This window comes from Hemibagrus wyckioides, linkage group LG17 (assembly GCF_019097595.1).
Source record: "Hemibagrus wyckioides isolate EC202008001 linkage group LG17, SWU_Hwy_1.0, whole genome shotgun sequence".
Lineage (NCBI taxonomy): Eukaryota > Metazoa > Chordata > Actinopteri > Siluriformes > Bagridae > Hemibagrus > Hemibagrus wyckioides.
This window is the reverse complement of record NC_080726.1, coordinates 6503414-6525347: the sequence shown is the minus strand read 5'-3', so window position 1 is coordinate 6525347 and position 21934 is coordinate 6503414. Positions and strand designations below refer to the sequence as shown.

The following is a 21934-nucleotide window of genomic DNA, read 5'->3' as shown; positions in this document are numbered from 1 at the left end:
GAATTCACTGAGCTCCTGAGAGCGACCCATTCTTTCCCAAATGTTTGTAAAAACAGTCTGCATGCCTAGGTGCTTGATTTTATACACCTGTGGCCATGGAAGTGATTGGAACACCTGATTCTGATTATTTGGATGGGTGAGCAAATACTTTTGGCAATATAGTGTATCTATCTATCTATCTATCTATCTATCTATCTATCTATCTATCTATCTATCTATCTATCTATCTATCTATCTATCAAGAAGTACCAATCCTTTGGCTAGCAGTCCTAGCGTTTGACAGCTGTCCTGCTAGTAAACCAAATATTACACCAGTAATAATATTGGCTCATGGTGTATAGTGTCGGCTCATCACCACTGAGATGTAACAGTTCTGAGATCTGACATGAAAACTCTGCACAGCCATGACACCTGACTGTTTCCCAGGACACTGAGGCTATATCTCAGTAATACCAAGAGAGAGAAAACAGACTTGTTATTTTTGCTAGGCTTCAGTAGGAAATTGGAAGTGGGCCTATCTTTTCTCCTGTTTATAGGTTCATTCTGCCAACTTTTCAGAATTTTCTTCATTCCAGTTGGTGCCGGTAAAATATTAGAACAGTCAGCTCAGCCCCAAGTCCAGTATTCTTCTTCCAGACATGAAGCAATTATTATTATTATTATTATTATTATTATTATTATTATTATTATTAGTAGTAGTAGTAGTAGTAGTAGTAGTAGTAGTAGTAGTAATATCATCTAGTATTGATTGCTGTATTTCTGTATTATATAATGATATTTTAATTGTTTACAGTGCTTATTCTAAAGCTAAATCATTAAAAAAAATAATGTTACTAGGTTGATCTCTATCTGTGGAATGTTCAGGAATAAAACTATAATTGTTACAATGAATATTACATCATTCCTTTTCAGTAAGCATTTTATCCTGGTCAGGAGTGCAGTGGATCCAGAGCCAATCCCAGGAATGCTATGTGCAGAGTGGGAAAATACACCCCAGATGTGACACTAGTCCAATCACCATGCACATGAACATACATTCATATCTAAGAGGAAATGTAGTATAGCTAACCCACCTATATTCATGTACCTGGGTGGGGAGAGGAAACCAGAGACCATTATGCTAAGAGAGTAAGAAAGTCTGTAACAAACAACACCAAAACCACTTCGACAAGTAATCCAGCTGTTACAGTAAGAGTCATAAAATGTTTCCAGCAGAGGGCGCCACTGAGACGCGATTTTTTTTCTTTCCTTTCCTTTTTTTCCCTCCCTAACAGGAAGCGCGTGTGCAGAATCACCCTGGCGTTGAATCCCGACTCTGATAACGGAGTGCAGGCAGTTTACCGGGGATCTCTCAGGGTGAACTAAGTGTCTGTAATGATGGTTCCTTTCGGATACAAAGCAACAGCATTTATGTTTTACTCACTCGGTAAGTGTGTTGCAGTCATCTGAAGCCTTTATTACAGTAGAAGTGTGTGCACGCGCTACTTTTGGTTGTCAGCTAGTGCTTTTTGCCTTTCGACATTCATGCACTTTTTTTTTTTCAGCAAAAGAAATGGTACAGGAAGTGCAGAATAACTTTGCACCGCGGGTCAGATGTCAAATTATTTTATTATGTCAAAAAAGGAGCAACTTGTTTCAATGTTGCAAACGCTTATTGCAGGAAGTGGATCGAATTGTTACTGTAGCCAGTCGGATGGTTTGGTGTACAAGTTGACTACTTCAATAATAGCTGTGAACTGTAAAGTGTAAATGTGACACTGTGACAAATTATAGCTTATGTAGTGTCTTGCTTATAACTTATAATGCTGAGTTCAGTGCATGGGTGAAAACGGCACAATATTGTTTTTTGACAGCTTGGTTATGGAGTATAACGAAACCACACATTCCTTAGAGTTGAATGAATTCCAACAGTCTTGGATTACAATGTTCATTTAAACACTGTGAATTCATTCAGCACTGAGGCTTCATTGAAGGCAGCATTTTTCTTTTTCTCTGCAGAGTAGTGCATCATGACACCAATCTTATGCTTGTGCACTATTTTGACATACTACATAATGTGTAACCACAGGATTTAGGTGTTTTGGTGCGCTATTCGGTATGGTAATGGTAAAATGCTTAAAAAGAACAATGCAGTGTTCAATGAAGTCTTGGTGTTGATGAACACGCACTGTGTTTAAACGTACGTTGTAGCTCGACACATTTCTGGAGACTATAAAATTAGATAGGGATATCCATCTCGGAGTTCAATTCTTTGTGAAAATGTGTCGAATTTCATTTAAATGTGTGGATTAAGCGTTAATTGAACATACCACTTTTCTTTTTTAAATGCATACTACCAGCATAAAATAGTACATGAGCACACATAAACCCTGTGAATGTGTGCTGTTTCACTCTTCATGTTTAGTATGCAAACACAGGATTAAAGTGTTCTTCAGACACACTATTTATTAATGGTGTTTTCAGTGATATATTTTAATGAACATTGTGATTGTAGGAATTAATTTGAGTCTGAATACTTTCTTGGTTTGCTTAGCAACTTTAACTATCGTTTATATTTTTCTACACTCTACAGAAATGCTCTCAAAGGAATTCCAGCAGCGTTTATTTATACACTGAGGGTGTTAATCATCACTGAGTTCACTGAACACTGCATTTTCCTTGGACTAATAAAATGCTAATATACTAAATATGAACTCCTAAATCTTGCTGTTGTATGCTAGTCTGGTATACTACACAATATGTGTATTACAGAATCATGGACTGATGTATTGTGATGCACTGTTCAGTACGGCTATACAGAAAAAAAAAAGCAAAGTATTCAGTGAATGCTGGTTAAAACCCAACATGTTTAGGTAAGAATTGCAATTTGGTGCTCGGCAAATAAACTATATCTTATACAATCTCGAAAAGCTGACAGTGTTTCAGTACAGTTTTCTTGTAAACACAGTTGGTGTAAATCAGCACAAGAGTTTAATGAATACTGAATTTTTTTCTTTAACCACATATTGCAATGCTAGTTTGTAAACCACCTAAATTGCTAAAATTTTAATCCTACTGCTATGCTCTTTTGTGTGTTTAATAAGCTCTTGTTTTGTTTGTATCTCAACCAGAACTGGCCAAAAAATATCCCAGCACCAGGGTTTTCGAGATTGGATTGACTGTTTCCAGCCCATTCACAGTTTTAAAAGCTTTCCAATTAATTGTAAGCCAGTCCAAAATTCAACTTTGCCAAATTATTGGCTGTTTTCCGGGTCCCACACCATTTTCCAGCCAAATGGGATTAAAATAGCCCATATGGCAGCAAAAACCTTACAGATATCTGCTGTCCTGCATTTATTACAGCTAATTTATGGAATTGCAACATACTCAGTAAAGAGTAGGATGAAGCAGTTTTTATGAGAAGGCATACTGTGTCAGTTTAATAAACTGTGAAGATAAAGTACAAGCTGCATTATTTGCTGCTGAATATGACACAAGGTGAAAAACAAAGGCTGCATAAGAACTTTTTAAAATGTATTCTCAAAGGATCGACTCTATGCATCTTTGCTCTGGAATCAGGATTCCATCTGGTTGCATTGGAGATCCAAGTGTGGGTGGTGTGTGAAGGAAAGCCGTACTGAAGCAGTGACATTCTGTATTCTGGTGTTTTCAATTTTCTGTCTTGAGCATGTTGGCATTTCTCAGGTCCCTGCTTGCAACAACACCCTAGTTTGTACAAACAAAAGTGAGGGACATCATGTTCTGATTTATAAGGAACAGGAAACAAGTGCAGCATGATCACGATGTTATCTCTCCAGGCAGTTTATTGCCTAAAAACCTTTATTACAAAACAGTTAATTAAACATTTCTGAAAGCCTAAGACTTATATAAATGCAAATCATAACCTTTTTTTTTTTATAATAAAAGTTATTTAAAACTAAAACTTAAAGACTTAAGCTAACAATGATCAGTTTTATCATCCCACACTCTCAGAAAAAAAATATTACTAAGCTGTAGCTTTTCTTGTCTCCTTCATGCTATAAAATTACACTAATTGCTGTAATGTACAGTAACGTTTCCAGGTGAAATATACCATAAACATGTACTTTTCAGGATACTCCAGTGACAAAGAAAGGTACAGTTTAATATTATTAGAGAGCACACAGCTTTGCTACTGGAGTTCCTCAGGGGGCAATGTTTGGTCCTCTTCCTGTTGCAGCAAGAATCAAAATCTAAACACTTTTCCTCATGTTTCCGCCATCAACAGACTCTGTTGATGGCACATTACCTACATATGCTGGATCAGACCGATATGCTGTCATGCTAAATCATGGCATGGCATGGCATGGCATATACTTCCCTGAAATCTAATCTGATTGTTCCAATAAAAATTAACTGTTGCTTAAGCCCTAACCACAATAAATACTGTCACACTTATGGCTGCTGAACAGAAAAGAGTTTAATTCCTGCTAATTGTAACCTTAATCATCATCATCATGATGTGTTAAAACAGCAGTTTTTTTCTTCACTATTTTTACACACTTCTCACTCACACTTTTCCCCAAAGGGCATTTGCTAAGTCTATTTCAGCTTTGTTTTGCAAAGAAGTCTCAACACCCCTAGTTTATTATTTATAACAGGCAGAATATTTACGACAAATGTCTTGGCTGTACAGTGCATAATCATAGACAACTGCAGTTAGTTTTTATTTTTGGCCTGTTGAAGCAGACACAAGCAGGACCGAACACTGTCCCTTCAGAGACTATTGGAACAGCAAGGCCAGTTTGTTTTTGCTGTAGACTGAAGACGTTTTGGCTTGAGTTCAAAAGATGAATATGAGAAGAGAATTTGGAATTTAAACTTTTATAAATTTACAATTTTGTGACAGAACATGTTATACGATTTCAGTTTCACCTGTTAAGACTGTTTGTTGTTTAAAAGAATTAGCCAAAATGAAGATCATGGTAGCTGTCTCTGGGCGAAATGCAAGCCTTTCTGAAGCTGAGAAAAGAAGGAGAACCAGTCCAGGGAATTGGCACGAACATTGGGCACCACCAGTAAAAAGATTTGGATTAGGAATGTTCTGAAAAAGGAAGAAAACAATGGTGTACCGAGCAACAGACTCCGAACAGGTCAGCCAAGGTAAACAGCTGATGACTGAAAACTTGTGAAAGGTGTGAAGAAAACCCAGAAACAGGATTCACCAACAACCTCCAAAGAGCAGGTCTCACAATCTAATGTTCTAAGCAGACTTCAAGAGCAGAAATAAAGTGGCCACATGACAAGAACTATAAGATGTGTAAACCGCTCACCAGCAGTAAGAATCTGAAGGCCAGATTGGAATTCAGAGATACAGAGATGAGCCACAAAAATTCTGGAACCAAGATAAACCTCTAAGAAGGTAATAGAAAGGCCAAAATGTGGAAAAAGGATCTGCTTATGATCCAAAAGATACAAACTCATCTGTGAAACATGTTGGAGGTAGTGGCATGGCTTAGGCTTGCAATGCTGCTTCTTAAACAGACTCACTAATCTTTACTTATGTTGTAAGCCATTATGAATTAATTTACTTGTACATATCTGGCATTTGGCAGTCACCCTTATCCAGAGTGACTTACATTTTCGCTTACATTCAACTGAGCAACTGAGGTTTAAGGGCCTTGCTCACGGGCCCAGCAGTGGTAGCTTGGTGGACCTGGGATTCAAACTCACAACCTTCAGATCACTTGTACAACCCTTAACTACTAGGCTACCACATCCCGGAATTCAGAAGTCTACAGAAAAATTCTGTAGTTTTCCCAATTTATAGAGAAATGCATCCAGTCTAAATGGTAGGAACTTTATTATGCAGCAGGGTAGTCAACCAAAACACACTGCCACCACAACAAAGGACTTCATCTGGGAAAAAAACTGAAAGGTTTTAGACTAACCAATTGAATTACTAGACCTTAAACCAAATGAGCAGAATTTCACCTTCTGAAGAAGAGACTGTAGGGAGAAACCCCCTAAAACAGCAAGAACTGAAATTGCCTGGGGTAAAATCCTGGAATTAGCCTCACCAAAGCAGATACCAACTGTTTGGTCAGTGAGTCTTAGTTATTGCAAGCAATGGACATGCAAATATAAAAGCTGAAATCCTAAACGCTCGTTTCTAACTTGGCCTCGCTGTTCCAACAGTTTTGGAGGGGACTTTATATAAAGTAGGATTTAAAAGCATTGCTTTATGTAGCACTAAATAGCTCAAGTTGTCATGCTTGAGTACAGATTCCTGTGTAATGGCGATCAAAAATAACAGCCGTCTGGTCTTTTCTGTTAGGAAATAGCTTCCTGAAGCTTGTCCTAGAGCAATTTGCAATGATATTGATACATCAAGCTTTACACGTTTAACAGGTGAATAATTGATGTGCTGAATGAAGAGTACAGCATCGAGTGCAGTAAACCGGGGTGGCATGAAATCACATTGGCTACAGGAATGCAGTTCTGGATTGCTTATCATTGAGAGGCAGAGTCTGGATTTGTCTCAAGACCTGGGGGATTTAGCCTGAGACTGCCGAGGCATTTGATAAGCGAAGAAAACTAGGGGCTGAAAGTCTGAAAGCAGCTGAATTATTTAGGTTAAATCTTGCTTTTATGTTTATAAGCTTATATATGTGGGGGAAGCATATACCTCAAATGACATGGATGGGAGATGGAAAAAAATAACATTGAGCTGTTAAAGTAGCTGACGGGAAGAGAGAAAATTACTCCAGTTGACCAGAAAAAATGCATCTAGGTGTAATTTGTATAGTCTCTTGTACTCATTGTTGTCATACTTGTAATAGAGACTTTTGCTCATGTAGGGCTGCTTTCGCTACAGAGAGGCATGTTTACCTTGCAGGGATATTCAACCACATTTTGTTGAAGTTTTAGCTAAAATGAATTTCTTGCTCTTGGAGGACAAGATAGGGAACTAACACGAATGACTGATTGCAAGTTACTTTTTTATGCTTACTACTGATGCTTGGTTCATTCCTATAAAGAGTGTAAGGACATATTTCTCAGTCCATTAGCCTGTAAACATTCTGTTTTCATTGCTTTATTTTCTTTTTTCTTCTCTTTTCCCCCCGAGCCATATGGCCAATTCAATAATCAGACCAGAGAGGGTAAATGAAATGGAGAAAAAAAATCTATGGAAACTTCATAAGCTGCCTTAAGATCAATAATTTACATAAGTTCACCTAATAGTGCATGTGATATACAGCATATAGGAAAACATAATATGTATATTTCAGCAAAATTTCATGTTTATATAGACTATAATCTTGAGATATCTAGGATATTTTCCTGCTGAATTAATATTGGTTAAGGGGCAAGTTTAAGAAATGCAGTGTTAAAAAAAAAAAAATGCAGTCTCCCTGAAAATATCTAAATCTATGCTAGCTACAAAATATGTATTTTTGAACTGAATAAATTTTTAAGCAGTTGCAAAAGTTTAATTTGTGTAGCTGTGGATGTACATTTTATTAACTTAAATATATAAATATAGATTTTTCCACAAGGGCAAAAAGGAACAAGATTTGGGATACACACACACACATTTGTGATTTTCTTCTTCTTCGTATTATTATTATTATTATTATTATTATTATTATTATAAATTATATGCAGTTATTTTAAATAATAATAAAAATAATAATATAAAAATATTTGGTTATTAAATTTTATTTTTTTTATTTTTTTTTTTTACAATTGAGCCAAAAGCAGATTTAATTTGAACTCACAAGTAAAATTAAATAAAATATACAATCTACTAAATGTTAAATAAATTTTTCTCAGTGCAAGTATGATATACTTTGCCATGTGGAAATGGATTTCAGCATAAGCAATTCAGTTTGTAATCAGATCCTAGCTGTCAGTGGGTCTATGATGTTTGTGGGATGAAGTCAGAATGAAATCTTTAAATGCATTTTTTTCCTTTTTTTCACTTATAGGGCATTAGAGGATTTTTTAAAGTGTGAGAACTGGTTAAGAAACATGCAAAAGAGAAAGACAGGAATAAAAAAAAAAAAACAAATCTGGGGTGCACTATGAATTTGATTTTCGTAGGGAAACACTATAATGCAAAATATGTGATCCAAGGCACTCTTCCACTGTAGATTTAAAGAAAATTGCCTTTATTTAAATGGCTGTTTTAGAGTTGGAATATTGAAGACATACAAGCTCATCAGTCAAGCATGTTGTTGGTAGCGCCACATCTTGAGCTTACACCACAGCTAATGGAACAGTCTCAATAATCATTATTGATTTGTAAGTTATGATTGATGATGTAACTCATGATAGTTGGAAGGAACTTTATTATGCAGCAGGACAATGATCCAAAAACACAATGCAAAAACAACAAATGATTCATTAGGGGGAAAAAGTTACATATTTTAGACTAACAAGCCAATCGCCAAAACTTAACTCAAAGGAACATATAATAAAAAGTTACATTTCACTTGAAAACACATCATTTATCTTAAATTTATCAATGAAAAAAACATTTGACTTATTGATTTTTACTTACTTCGGTACATTTGAAATTTACTTTCACTTAAGTACATCTTTGGCTGGATATTTACTGAGTAAATGTTTTTATTTTATGTATTTTCTCGAGGTGTAACAGTGCATTTGTTCAGTATAGAATGCAATTTGAATGCGATGCAAGTTGAAACTAAATTTAAATGAAGAAAAATGACTGACAAGGTTTGTTTTTCTTTATTTCTCATTCATAACAATTGCAAAACAATGCACAGTTTTCTCTGGTTAAAACCAAATAAATCAGAAATTGCTACAAACAAAGGGTTTAATATTATAAACAAAATGTACTACAGGTGTATCATAACTTAAGTATAAATTAATTTCTTAATGTTTTACGTTCTCACAAAAATTTGATTGAATAAAAAGTTTCTGACCTGGCAGATAATGGATTGGAACATAACAAGCTCTGTAGCATCATCTGAGAACCATTTTAATGGAAATAAAGCTCCAAAATCATCTTAAATGCCAGACTACGTGGGTGATGTAGATTGCAGAGGCCTGGGGATGGTATTGTTTGAAAACTGAACTGGCATCAACAACCATGCCATGATTAGTCATAGAGATGACACTTTCCCCCATTCTGATGTTTGATGTGAACATTAGCTGAAGCACTGGACCTGTATCTGCACGATTTTATGCGTTGTGCTGCTTCCACATGATTGTCTGAATAGAGACCTGCATAAATGAGCAATAAAGTGGACCAATCCTTTATCTATCTGATCTATTCAAGTAATTTTAGCGTGTAGGTGAAGCATTAGGCTGCCAAGGTGTTGGGTTTGATCTTGTGCTAGGGTGAGAGGGTCAAGTTTGATTTTATTCCAGGGCATGTTTGTGGTGTTTAAAAAAGAAAGAAAGAAGAAGAAAAAAGAAAGAAACTTCTGTTAAAAAAAATGCTGGTTCATTCATGCTGAATCAGTGTACACATTTGAATGAAGTACTTTCACTGTTTTTAGTGTATCTTTCACTCCTCTGATCAACAAAATATTTCAATAAGTTTTAAATGTTTTTATCTTCTGAAAAAAGGAGGTGAGTGCATCTGCTCACTCACTGCTCGAGCTCAGGTCCATTATAAACAGTCCGATGCAGTTAAAAGGTATCACTGACACCATGAAATACATATTCTGCATGCATTGCACGTCTTCATTACAGCAGTTTATTCCATTGTGCTGGTTAATACTGTTGTGGTTCCGATTAAAATTCAAACCTTCTGAAAGTTAAATGTAATTCAGAGCAGTCAGAACAGGCTTTAGAATATCGTTGATTTACAAACTATATGCATATTTTTAATAAGCTGGAACTCTGTGCAGATATTATAATTATATTTAATAAACCAGAGCAAGAAAGCGGAGAAATGATTTCTTTACACTCAGATCTCTCTCTCTCTCTCTCTCTCTCTCTCTCTTTTCATGCATGCATGTAGAGGTATTTTATAGGACGTCTTGCAGATGGAGATTTTTTTCTGACCTTATAATATTCAGCACCTACAGAATTTAGTGTTTTGACTGCTAGAGTGAACAGATACAGTTTAACTGCTCAGGTCCAGCCAAATGCCACATAGAAATGCATTTCACTTACTCGAGACAAAATTTAACCCAATAAACGTGACGGGACAAAACAGGAACCGAAAATACACTATATTGCCAAAAGTATTCGCTCACCCATCCAAATAATCAGAATCAGGTGTTCCAATCACTTCCATGGCCACAGGTGTATAAAATCAAGCACCTAGGCATGCAGACTGTTTTTACAAACATTTGTGAAAGAATGGGTCGCTCTCAGGAGCTCAGTGAATTCCAGCGTGGAACTGTGATAGGATGCCACCTGTGCAACAAATCCAGTCGTGAAATTTCCTCGCTCCTAAATATTCCACAGTCAACTGTCAGCTGTATTATAAGAACGTGGAAGTGTTTGGGAACGACAGCAACTCAGCCACGAAGCGGTAGGCCACGTAAACTGACAGAGCGGGGTCAGCGGATGCTGAGGCACATAGTGCGAAGAGGTCACCAACTTTCTGCAGAGTCAATCGCTACAGACCTCCAAACTTCATGTGGCCTTCAGTTTAGCTCAAGAACAGTGCGCAGAGAGCTTCATGGAATGGGTTTCCATGGCCGAGCAGCTGCATCCAAGCCATACATCACCAAGTGCAATGCAAAGCGTCGGATGCAGTGGTGTAAAGCACGCCGCCACTGGACTCTAGAGCAGTGGAGACGCGTTCTCTGGAGTGACGAATCGCGCTTCTCCATCTGGCAATCTGATGGACGAGTCTGGGTTTGGCGGTTGCCAGGAGAACGGTACTTGTCTGACTGCATTGTGCCAAGTGTAAAGTTTGGTGGAGGGGGGATTATGGTGTGGGGTTGTTTTTCAGGAGCTGGGCTTGGCCCCTTAGTTCCAGTGAAAGGAACTCTGAATGCTTCAGCATACCAAGACATTTTGGACAATTCCATGCTCCCAACTTTGTGGGAACAGTTTGGAGCTGGCCCCTTCCTCTTCCAACATGACTGTGCACCAGTGCACAAAGCAAGGTCCATAAAGACATGGATGACAGAGTCTGGTGTGGAGGAACTTGACTGGCCTGCACAGAGTCCTGACCTCAACCCGATAGAACACCTTTGGGATGAATTAGAGCGGAGACTGAGAGCCAGGCCTTCTCGTCCAACATCAGTGTGTGACCTCACAAATGCGCTTCTGGAAGAATGGTCAAAAATTCCCATAAACACACTCCTAAACCTTGTGGACAGCCTTTCCAGAAGAGTTGAAGCTGTTATAGCTGCAAAGGGTGGACCGACGTAATATTGAACCCTATGGATTAGGAATGGGATGTCACTTAAGTTCATATGCGAGTCAAGGCAGGTGAGCGAATACTTTTGGCAATATAGTGTATTTGCTCTGGATGTCTGGCAGAGGATCACCAGCAAGCATACTGAGTATCAGGTGATGTCTGCAAGTCACTGAAGTCAGGGTTTACAAGCAATTGCTTTTGTGTTGCTGAAATCTTACCCTAACACTAACCCTGCCCTGTCGACATATTCTATGTATTTTCATCCAAAAATACATTTTCTTACTTTTTCATACTTTCTTCTAATTAAAGCATGCTTCCTCAGTCATGTGAAGCCAACTCAAAATCTTTCCTTCAAGTGCTGCTGCTCATATACTTAATGGAAAATCTATCTGCTTCCACTTGCATGAGCTCACAATCATGACGCTGTTGAATGGCCAGTTTTGCACTTTTAGACTCCCAGCCATGGATGGCTATGACATCCTCAGGATTATGCCATCTTTCAGTCCCCATGGGATTGTCAGAACTCTGTCAGAACTATTCTGAGGAGCTTGCAGTGTTATAGAATGACTGCAGAATTCGGCAAAATTCTGGAGGGATGGATTTTTCATGTATATCAAATCTTGATTCGTACTTGATATAAACCTGCAATCAGTATAAGAGTTCAGATTATTTTGACCTCTGAATGCTTCTTCATTCCGGCTAGCTTCAATGACTCTGACTTTGATCAGTTGTGCCTTAGATCTTGTGTGGTGGTGCACTAAAGGCCTACTGTTCTTACACTAATGGATTTGCATAACTAGTGTGTGCTCTCACTTGGTGAGTGGTTTCTTCCCACACACAGACGCTAATTAGACATCGGTGCATCAAAGTTCACTTGTAAGTGCTCTTTAGTAGAGAGATGAAAATCAACATAGCCACTGTTCTGATGACAGCAATGTGACTGGACTGATAAAGTACGGCGTATTAATCCCAAATGTCTGCTGTGCCCAAAGCCATGGTTGATGATGATTCTGTTTCCTCTAATCGTTACTGCAGAGTCCTATTTAGTAAAATTTATGAGAAAACTCTTTGGAAAGCTAGCACCATTAGCTATCAAAGAGAACCATTTTTCACATAGAGTGCAAGTGCAATTCCTATTAAATTTAGAATCGAAGCACGAAGGAGAGCAGCATCTTATTTTCAACATGCTGGAGCAACAGTTTTGTTTTGAACCACCAATCATTTCTGTGACTGTCCATATGGCAGCGGATCACCAAAAAATAAACACAGATGTAACCTGGTCAAAGAGAATGCATATATTTACAACTTGTTTTTTAGCCCTTACTCAATATTTGGGGTAGGACTGAACTCTTTCTTAGAAAAGACACAAATATGGACTGTACTGTTTGTATGTACGGTATACAGTATACACTAAATTGTGTGATTTGAGGTACAATGACATCATGATATACAAAGGACATTACAACAGCGTTCTTATCAACTTCCTGTATTTTCATGATGCATAACAGCTATATCAAAGTAGCCACTGGCACCACAAGGACTGGGATATAATGAGATGTATGTAGCTTAGCTGATATTAAGATGTCAGGAACAGAACTGGTAGAAATCTGAACCAGAATTATCATCTAAATTGTGTAACTCTAGGACACAGCTAGCAGATAGAAACTTAAGTCAGGCTTATTTGTGAACTTGGAGGCAGAACTTTTTTTCTTCTTCTTCCCTTTTACCTTCCTCTGAAAGTTTACGTTTCTGTGGATACGTTTATGTGGTTAACTTATTTTTAGACCAAAATGGCAGATAGAAACCTATACCGAAGTCACGACATGGCGCTTATTGGAAACGTAATGGTTTATTAGCAGATTATCCACATATTTCAATCAGGTAGGTATTCACTTTAGATTAGTCTCAACTGATTTGATCCCTTTTCAATTTCAGATAGAGCTATGAGGATTAGTAACAAATCTTTAGCATAGGTATAAACCTAGAATTTGAGACTTTTAATTAGCTTCAGATAAGCATTATATTCCTTATCCTGGAAACATGAGCACATTGTGTAGCTTTGAAATCTTTGCTAAATCTCTGAAGAAGGCAGATTTAAGATTACTTCTTAAGATACTTTGACTCGAGAGAAGAAAAAAAAAATCTCAGAAGCAGGAGTATCTCTTTTCTTTAAACATGCCGCTGTCAAGTAGGAACTATAGAGATATTATGGAGATCTCTTTCCTGAGCTGGTGCTTCCTGTGGGACAGTCACACTTCACTTAAGGAGTAAAGCTGCAGAGTGTAGATTTACCATGTACACGCTTATGGCCTGATGCTGACAGCAAGCGATGGTGACTGTCTCCTCCCCCTCCCCTGCTTCTCCAGGGAGGGCCAGGAAAAGATTTAAAGTTTGCAACAGATGTTGGATGGACTTGAATGTGTTCCTGAAGGATGCCAAGGACATCAAGTCAAACGCTGCATTTTTAATCTGCTCCGACACACTTTGAGAGCATGTTACAGCCGGAGCCCTGTTTTCAGTATCTGAGGACTCATCCTCTGTTTTGTTCAGACCCATTCATTTCAAATGAATTTGTATCACTACATTTTAGCAAGACACATTTCCTAAGTGCAAGTGTTATCTTATGGCACAAAAGAACCGGGTAATTTATGTATTTCACAGATCTGAAAATTTCTGGCTTCTTGTTCAGTGAAAAACTAATGGTTGTATTATTGTGCAGATATGCAGTAATGAGGGTCTACAATATTCCGTACAATACAGAAGCAATAAGTCTGATTGTGAGGATTCGTCATAGGGAATGGCACATTTCCATCACGTCAATGAGTGACAAGAGCTCAGTCGGTGACCAGTAGTTTAATTCCCACAGCGGCCATCTGCTCTTCACTTTCAGACACAACATGACGTGCTAAAATGGAAACGCTGCAGCTGAGCCTTGATTACTTAAAATGAATAATTTTACTCACTGCACATAAATGAGCCCGGGTGATTATATTTCCACAATTCTATGAATAGTTGGAGCTATCTGGGAATTATTTATAGCCTGTCGGCTATAAATCGGCTTCTTTCTGAGCTTTGCTGATGATTCTCTAAATAAATAAATAAATTTGTCTGTTCGCCTGGACATAGAGGTCAGTTTGATGCTTTCGTGTGAATGTAGAGGAACAACATCAGATCATTCAGCTTAATGCTTTTCACACATCCAAAAAAAAACTGTAAAAAAATCATTTCATCTCCTGTGGAAAATAATTTACTGGAGAAGATAAGGTCTTTGTTGGATTTTAATAGCTGTTACTTCACTTCCTTGTGTGTAGAACTAATGGGTAAGGGATTTTATTCCCCTGACGGAGATGAATCTTCCATCCTGACATGAGACAAGTGGCTGATGAAGTCAGTATGTACTGTGAGATAAAATCAAGTGTAAACATTTCACAATTCCCAGAGTGATTCAGGTTCCAGGTTCCACTGTGTAACTTGCATTTTTCCTGGTAAGACATGGGTTCATGTGTGTTTTAATATCTGTTTCATTAATCATAATTATAACAATATATTTGACTACAGTTAGATGTTTATTTGAATATTTGCCTACTTCTCATTGGTATATTATTTCCAATAGGACTGAGTGACATGATGCTTAATATCGGTATCATGTGATGTCACATCACAATGTTTTGAGATATTAAGGGTATCTTGTTGATATCTTGATAAATGTTTTTTCTTAATAACAGTTTCAAACTCAGGAAACAGACTGGATAACATTTTCTAATCTTTTGAATCTTTAAAATTGTAAAATGGTACAAACCCAATTTTTTTCCAGACATTAAATCAAAGTATTATTAAGCAAATTTTTGTATTTTTATTTTACTTTACTTATTTTTTTTTTAATACTTCTGTGTATACTAATACTATTTTTAAGTACTAAATACTTTAAATGAACATTGTTGGAAGATTGTTAGGCTACATGTCTTGATGCATATTGCTTATCTTAAAAATATCTTGAAAGATCTTCATTTGATATTTTTGGCGTCTTGCTTAATTCTAAAATGCATTTTTAAAATCGCTTGCTTGTAAGTGGCCCTTGATTTTGTCTTTAAAAAAAATAAATACACATATTTGTCCTTAAATTTGGTAGTATAAACACTCCTATACTCTACACATGAAAAATCTGGCAACCCTGTTGCCTCATCTGCCTCAAGCTTCAACATGTCACTGGCCTATGAGCATGCATATAGATGTTCCTATTAAAGTGATCGGTGAACGACAGACAAGCCTGTGGACGGAGCATCTAAATTTATCTTGTGTGTAGGATGAAACTAACAATCGCAGCCTATAAATACCTCCTGCTCCCTCACTTATATTATAAAGTACTTAGAGCAGAGAACACTTAATTGAAAAAAAAAACTAAATACATTTCAGAAAAAGCTAATTTGCCATTATTTGTTACTTTACTTATAATAACACTAAAATATACAAATGTTTGAAAATGTTGATGTATCTATAATTGCGAGCAAATGTCAACTGGTGTCCTAATTAAAAGTAACATAATAAGAGGTTATATTTATTTAATAGCCTGCTTTTAAATATCACACAGTTCCTTCAAGAGATTCAGCCTCGTGAGCTTTACCAAAAGACTTTTTTTTTCTATTTTTGGGGATATTTTTATTACCCTTATGACTAATTAGAGCCTCATTCCGAGTCACTGTAAAGATTTAATGAGCTCCCATAATTTATTTACATTTACACATGACCTTTTGGGTACACCTATTTTGAGATGGTGCTCGTTTCCTTTCCGACGAAGCCCTGGATTTTAATGGCTCGTTTTTTTGCAATTTGTCTCTCCTAGTTTTAAGGTCAGGCTATTTAATTTTGACCTTTCTATCCATCATGTTTTCAAGGAACACCTTTTCTAACTTGATTATGCTACAGGATCAGTGCAAGAATGTTCATTTTTCATTGCAAGGTGAAGGCCAAACTTTTCATTACATCTTGGCTGATTTTGAAATGGAGTATCAGATGTTATTTACATACTCATGTTAGATTTTCTAAGTACAAGCGATTATACAGGTATGCACCATACAGCTGTTTCGACAAGTGACCTTTTTATTTTTTTTCCCCTCAGAGGCACTATCTGGGTCTGCTGTGAACTTTATACATATATATATATATATATATATATATATATATATATATATATATATATATATATATATATATATATATATATATATATATATATATATATAGCAACGCTAACCCACAGCTTAAATGAATAAGACCTGGTCAGCATAAATAATTCACAGCTATAATTAATGGTCAAGACCATTTCAGAACACTGTGTTCCATTGTACAATTTCAGGAAAGATAGGGGAAGCTCTTTTTATATTCATACATTAATACCTAACAGCTTGGCTTTGGTGATGTCAACATAAGGATCGATAAATGGTGTGATCTAAAGTGTGCTACCAATCCCGTGCATAATATCAGTGAGGTACAGCATGTCCTGTGCTACACTCCTACACTTCCTTAATGATGTTTACTCTGCCAGGACATCTGTTTTATAAAATTCTATACATATTTACTGCTCTCCCAGGCTGAGCTTGCTCAACTCTTAATATATAGTGCACTATTTTAGAAGTCGGGCATTTTATAATATTGCTTGAATTCTCAATGGGCAATCCTATACTCTAGATACTTTTGGAGGAATGATATTTTGTCTAAGATTTGTAGAATCTAAGTAGGTTGTATAGTGTTGGGTGTGAGAACCTTGTCTTAAAAAAACAGTTTCGTGGTATAATAATATTACGGTGTAATAATAATAATAGATAATATCATATAAATACATTTTTTATTATTTATCATGAAATCTTCAGCATTGCAATAATCATTTTTATTTCATAAGATTTGAGCTGTACATATGCTTAATAAGGTTGCCTAAAAATTCCAGATGGAACCCTGCTACGGACACATCATTTCAGTACCAGCTGACTGTTTTGACCTTTAACGTGCAAGGCAGCACAAATTATGCTTGATCAGTAGTAGGTCAAGTGTCAGAACATATCTATGTAGATTATACTTGTGCTAGAGTGCAATAATTTCCCTGACACCCCAAAAGCATCATCTCTCTGATGAATCCTTTTAAATGTCATCTATATTTTATTGATCTTTGCCTTAAACTCGATCAGCACTTTGATTCGTTTTGGATTTGGTTTTAAAATGGTAGAAAAAGTGCCTCTTGGAGGTAATGAAAGAAAGAAACTTATATTCATATTCATATTGTGCAATTAATCACTATCACTATTATTCTCACACATAACAAAATAAAACAGAATAGCAATTAAATATTAAAACTAAATTTTAAACTTGAAGAGTAAAGCTGTTCATTCTGTACATATAAACCCCTAGAAAGCCCTAGTACTGACTCACTTACACTTAGACTAAATACATTTGACTGCCAAAGTTGTATTTATTTTGTCCCATGAGCAGAATGATTGCCCTGCTTTTGCCAAGAAGGATTCATGACATATGATACCTTCTAACTTGTCCAAAACAAGGTGAATAAGTGTTTAAGCTGCATTCTGAGACTGTTGCCTACTTAGGAAGCCTCGTCCCAAATGAAATGCTGGGATAGTGAAGATAGATTGAAATTGTATGTTCAATATCGAATGACTGACACTCAACCCACACCAGGATCCCTATGCTGTAAGCATTTCATATTTTTTCTTTATTGCACTTGTGTCAGTTTTTGATCCTGTTCTATGAGATGAAATTCTGTTATTGTGAGCTTTTGAGGACTACATGTCCCCAGAATTTCACACAGTTGATATTTAGCTGATAAAACTGCTGTTTTGGTGCTGCATATTGATCCCCTGAGCTCAGTCCTTACTAAATCGATTGTGGCGTAATTGGAAGAGGACTGTCCCTTCTCTAATTATGAACTCGCAAGCAAGTGTGGCAAAATAAGTCCCAGGTGGTGGACATAAATCAAAGAAGAGTTAGAAGAGTTTGGTTCGTTGGCTTTCCTGTGCTGACTAAATCACCGGCTGACTATTAGGTTGATAATTTGCAGTGCTCAGATCTAAACTAGAATTTTTTTAGTTAAGACCAATGTAAAGCAGCCCAGAGGCAAAGCCAGGGGATATTTCTAGTGCTTCCATTAGCATTCTAAATGAATTGGTGACAGAACACTCACTGTTGGTTTGTCTTAAGAGACTACACTGACATTGTCTCTCTCTCTCTCTCTCTCCCCCTCTCTCTCTCTTTCTATCTCTCGCTCTCTACCCTACAGTGGCCTTCATTGCTGCAAGCAAAGATGACAAAGAGAAGGTCTCAAAGGTAAGCCTGGCTTGTTTACTGCTGCCTACCAGTCAATAGGACCTAAACAACACATGATGCTTAGTTTTATTTTTATTCTTAAAGCATTTCCCATCCAAATGCAGGAGAAATTAAAGCAAATGCTGCCTTTGCACTCACCGGATCTCAGCCCATTAGTACACCCAAGGGAGATTTTGGGGCAATGTTTTAGACAGTGTTCTCCACCATCATCATTTAAATACCAGCTAAGGGAATATCTTTAGGAGTTTAGGAGGAACAGTGTTCAAAGTTCCAGCACCATTTTATAGACTTCTGGAGTTTAAGTAGGATGTACAGTATACTGTTGTGTACGGGTGGCACAGTTTGAAATGTTTAGGGTATTAAAAAAGCATAGTCTCACATAAATAAATAAATAAATAAAAACCCTCAAGTCTGCTTTGAAGGAATTATTTATCAGGAAATCTTCAGTCTTTCTGCAAATCCTTATTTATATACAGTATCACACAAAAGTGAGTACACCCCTTACATTTTTGTAAATATTTTATTATATCTTTTCATGTGACAACACTGAAGAAATGACACTCTGCTACAATGTAAAATAGTGAGTGTACAGCCTGTATAACAGTGTAAATTTGCTGTCCCCTCAAAATAACTCAACACACAGCCATTAATGTCTAAACCGTTGGCAACAAAAGTGAGTACACCCCTAAGTGGAAATGTCCAAATTGGGCCCAACGTGTCAATATTTTGTGTGGCCACCATTATTTTCCAGCACTACCTTACCACCAGAGCTTCACAGGTTGCCACTGGAGTCCTTTTCCACTCCTCCATGATGAAATCACAGAGCTGGTGGATTTTAGAGACCTTGCGCTCCCCCACCTTCCGTTTGAGGAGGCCCCACAGATGCTCAATAGGGTTTATGTCTGGAGATATGCTTGGCCAGTCCATCACCTTTACCCTCAGCTTCTTTAGCAAGGCAGTGGTCGTCTTGGAGGTGCGTTTGGGGTCGTTATCATGTTGGAATACTGCCCTGTGGCCCAATCTCCGAAGGGAGGGGATCATGCTCTGCTTCAGTATGTCACCGTACATGTTGGCATTCATGGTTCTCTCAATGAACTGTAGCTCCCCAGTGCCGGCAGCACTCATGCAGACCCAGACCATGACACTCCCACCACCATGCTTGACTGTAGGCAAGGCACACTTGTCTTTGTACTCCTCACCTGGTTGCTGCCACACACGCTTAACACCATCTGAACCAGTTAAGTTTATCTTGTTCTCATTGGACCACAGGTCATGGTTCCAGTAATCCATGTCTTTATTCTGCTTGTGTACAGCAAACTGTATGCAGGCTTTCATGTGCTTCATCTTTAGTAGAAGCTTCCTTCTGGGACCACAGCCATGCAGACCAATTTGATGCAGTGTGCAGCGTATGGTCTGAGCACTGACAGGCTGACCCCTCACCCCTTCAACCTCTGCAGCAATGCTGGCAGCACTCATACGTTTATTTCCCAAAGACAACCTCCGGATATGACGCTGAACACGTGCACTCAACTTCTTTGGTGGACCATGGCGAGGCCTGTTCTGAGTGGAACCTGTCCTGTAAAACCTCAGAGAGTTCTTTGCCATGAGGTGCCATGTTGAACTTCCAGTGACCAGTATGAGAGAGTGTGAGAGCGATAACACCAAATTTAAAACACCTGCTCCCCATTCACACCTGAGACCTTGTAACACTAACGGGTCACATGACACCGGGGAGGGTAAATGGCTAATTGGGCCCAAAAGTGTACTCACTTTTGTTGCCAACGGTTTAGACATTAATGGCTGTGTGTTGAGTTATTTTGAGGGGACAGCAAATTTACACTGTTATACAGGCTGTACACTCACTACTTTACATTGTAGCAGAGTGTCATTTCTTCAGTGTTGTCACATGAAAAGATATAATAAAATATTTACAAAAATGTGAGGGATGTACTCACTTTTGTGAGATACTGTATAACAGATACACTAATCATTCTTTTTTCTGTAAGATTCAACATCCATGCATATGTCCAATTCCAATAAGCTTGCTTGGAGGATGTCTGTAGTAACTATGATCGATTTACACAGGATAAGTGATCTCTTTTTGGGAGTGTCTTCACGAAAATTTCAATACCTCATTTCAATACCAACTGATTGTTTTGACCTTTATTGTGCATGGCTGTACAAATTACTCTCAATCAGTAGTAGGTCAAGTGTCCATAATATCTTTGTAGAGTATATCTGTGCTGGAGCTCAGTAATTTCCCTGACAACCTGAAAGCATCGCTTCTCTGATGAATCCTTTTAAATGTCACCTATATTTTATTGATCTTTGCTATAAACTTCGCTTCAATGCTTCATTTTGGTTTTGAGAAATGATACGCACATCCTTAAATCATCTTAAAAATATTTACATGAATTTCAGAATTCAGAAAAAATGAAACACAAACTTTCAATTCAGTCTCAGAATTTTGAACCCCACTGTGTATTCATGATGGGTGTCAATAATTCTGGATAAGTGTATAAGTCTGAACCAAAGACTGTTTAGTCTGCTTATTCGTGTTAATTATGGCTTAACTGCTGTTTATTAATAATAATTATACCCCACATGAGTGAATATAACAGTTTATAACCAGACAGTTCAATCCTTTGTGGGATTTTTATATAGTGTTCCTGCCGTTGCTGTGTTTAGGGATATTAAACTGGTGCTGGGAGTTGAAATGCTGAGAGCATCGTCCTCACTGCGATAAACTTTATCCTTCTCGCTTAAGTCAGCGTTTTCCTGCACTGCCTTAGGTTTTACTGTTTATATCATTTTGATCTACCTTTTATCAGTTTAATACAGTGCAAAGCAGTGATGTGAGAAAAGAGAGAGAGGGAGCAGCCATCCTGGTGAAAGGAAAAGAGGAATTGCATTCATGTTGAGAACTTCTTTGATAGATTCGCTTTCTTTCGGTTCAGCGGCTCCATGACACGAACACTGCTAACAGTGCTAACTTTAATGCAGTGTTTTACCCCAACTAAATCATCATTAGGCTTTTATGAGCACTGTTTTTCCTTGTCAGATCCTGCAAACTTTTAGCAGAAAATGAATTTGTCACACAGGCTTTATTCTCCATGGCTGGGTAGTCAGAGGGTGGCTAAATCAGACCTGATTGCAGCTGTTCTAATGCGCAGGGCTAAAATGGTAGTCACCCCATGAAGGACAGCAAGGTAACAGGAAGGAACAGAGTGGAACATTTACATTTATTTATTTGGCAGTTTTTTTGGGCAATGTGACTCATGGGTGAGG

General features: G+C 37.5%; 1 protein-coding gene across 1 annotated transcript in view; it reads left to right on the top strand.

Annotated features, from left to right (window-relative positions):
- The first annotated feature begins 1277 nt into the window (after window positions 1-1277).
- Window positions 1278-21934, top strand: part of b3glcta (beta 3-glucosyltransferase a) — a 158182-nt gene continuing 137525 nt past the window's right edge. The window contains exons 1-2 of the mRNA XM_058414233.1: window positions 1278-1426; window positions 18600-18646. Of these exons, the coding sequence (XP_058270216.1) occupies window positions 1375-1426; window positions 18600-18646 (99 nt within the window). The 5' untranslated portion in view covers window positions 1278-1374. The remainder of the gene's footprint in view (window positions 1427-18599; window positions 18647-21934) is intronic.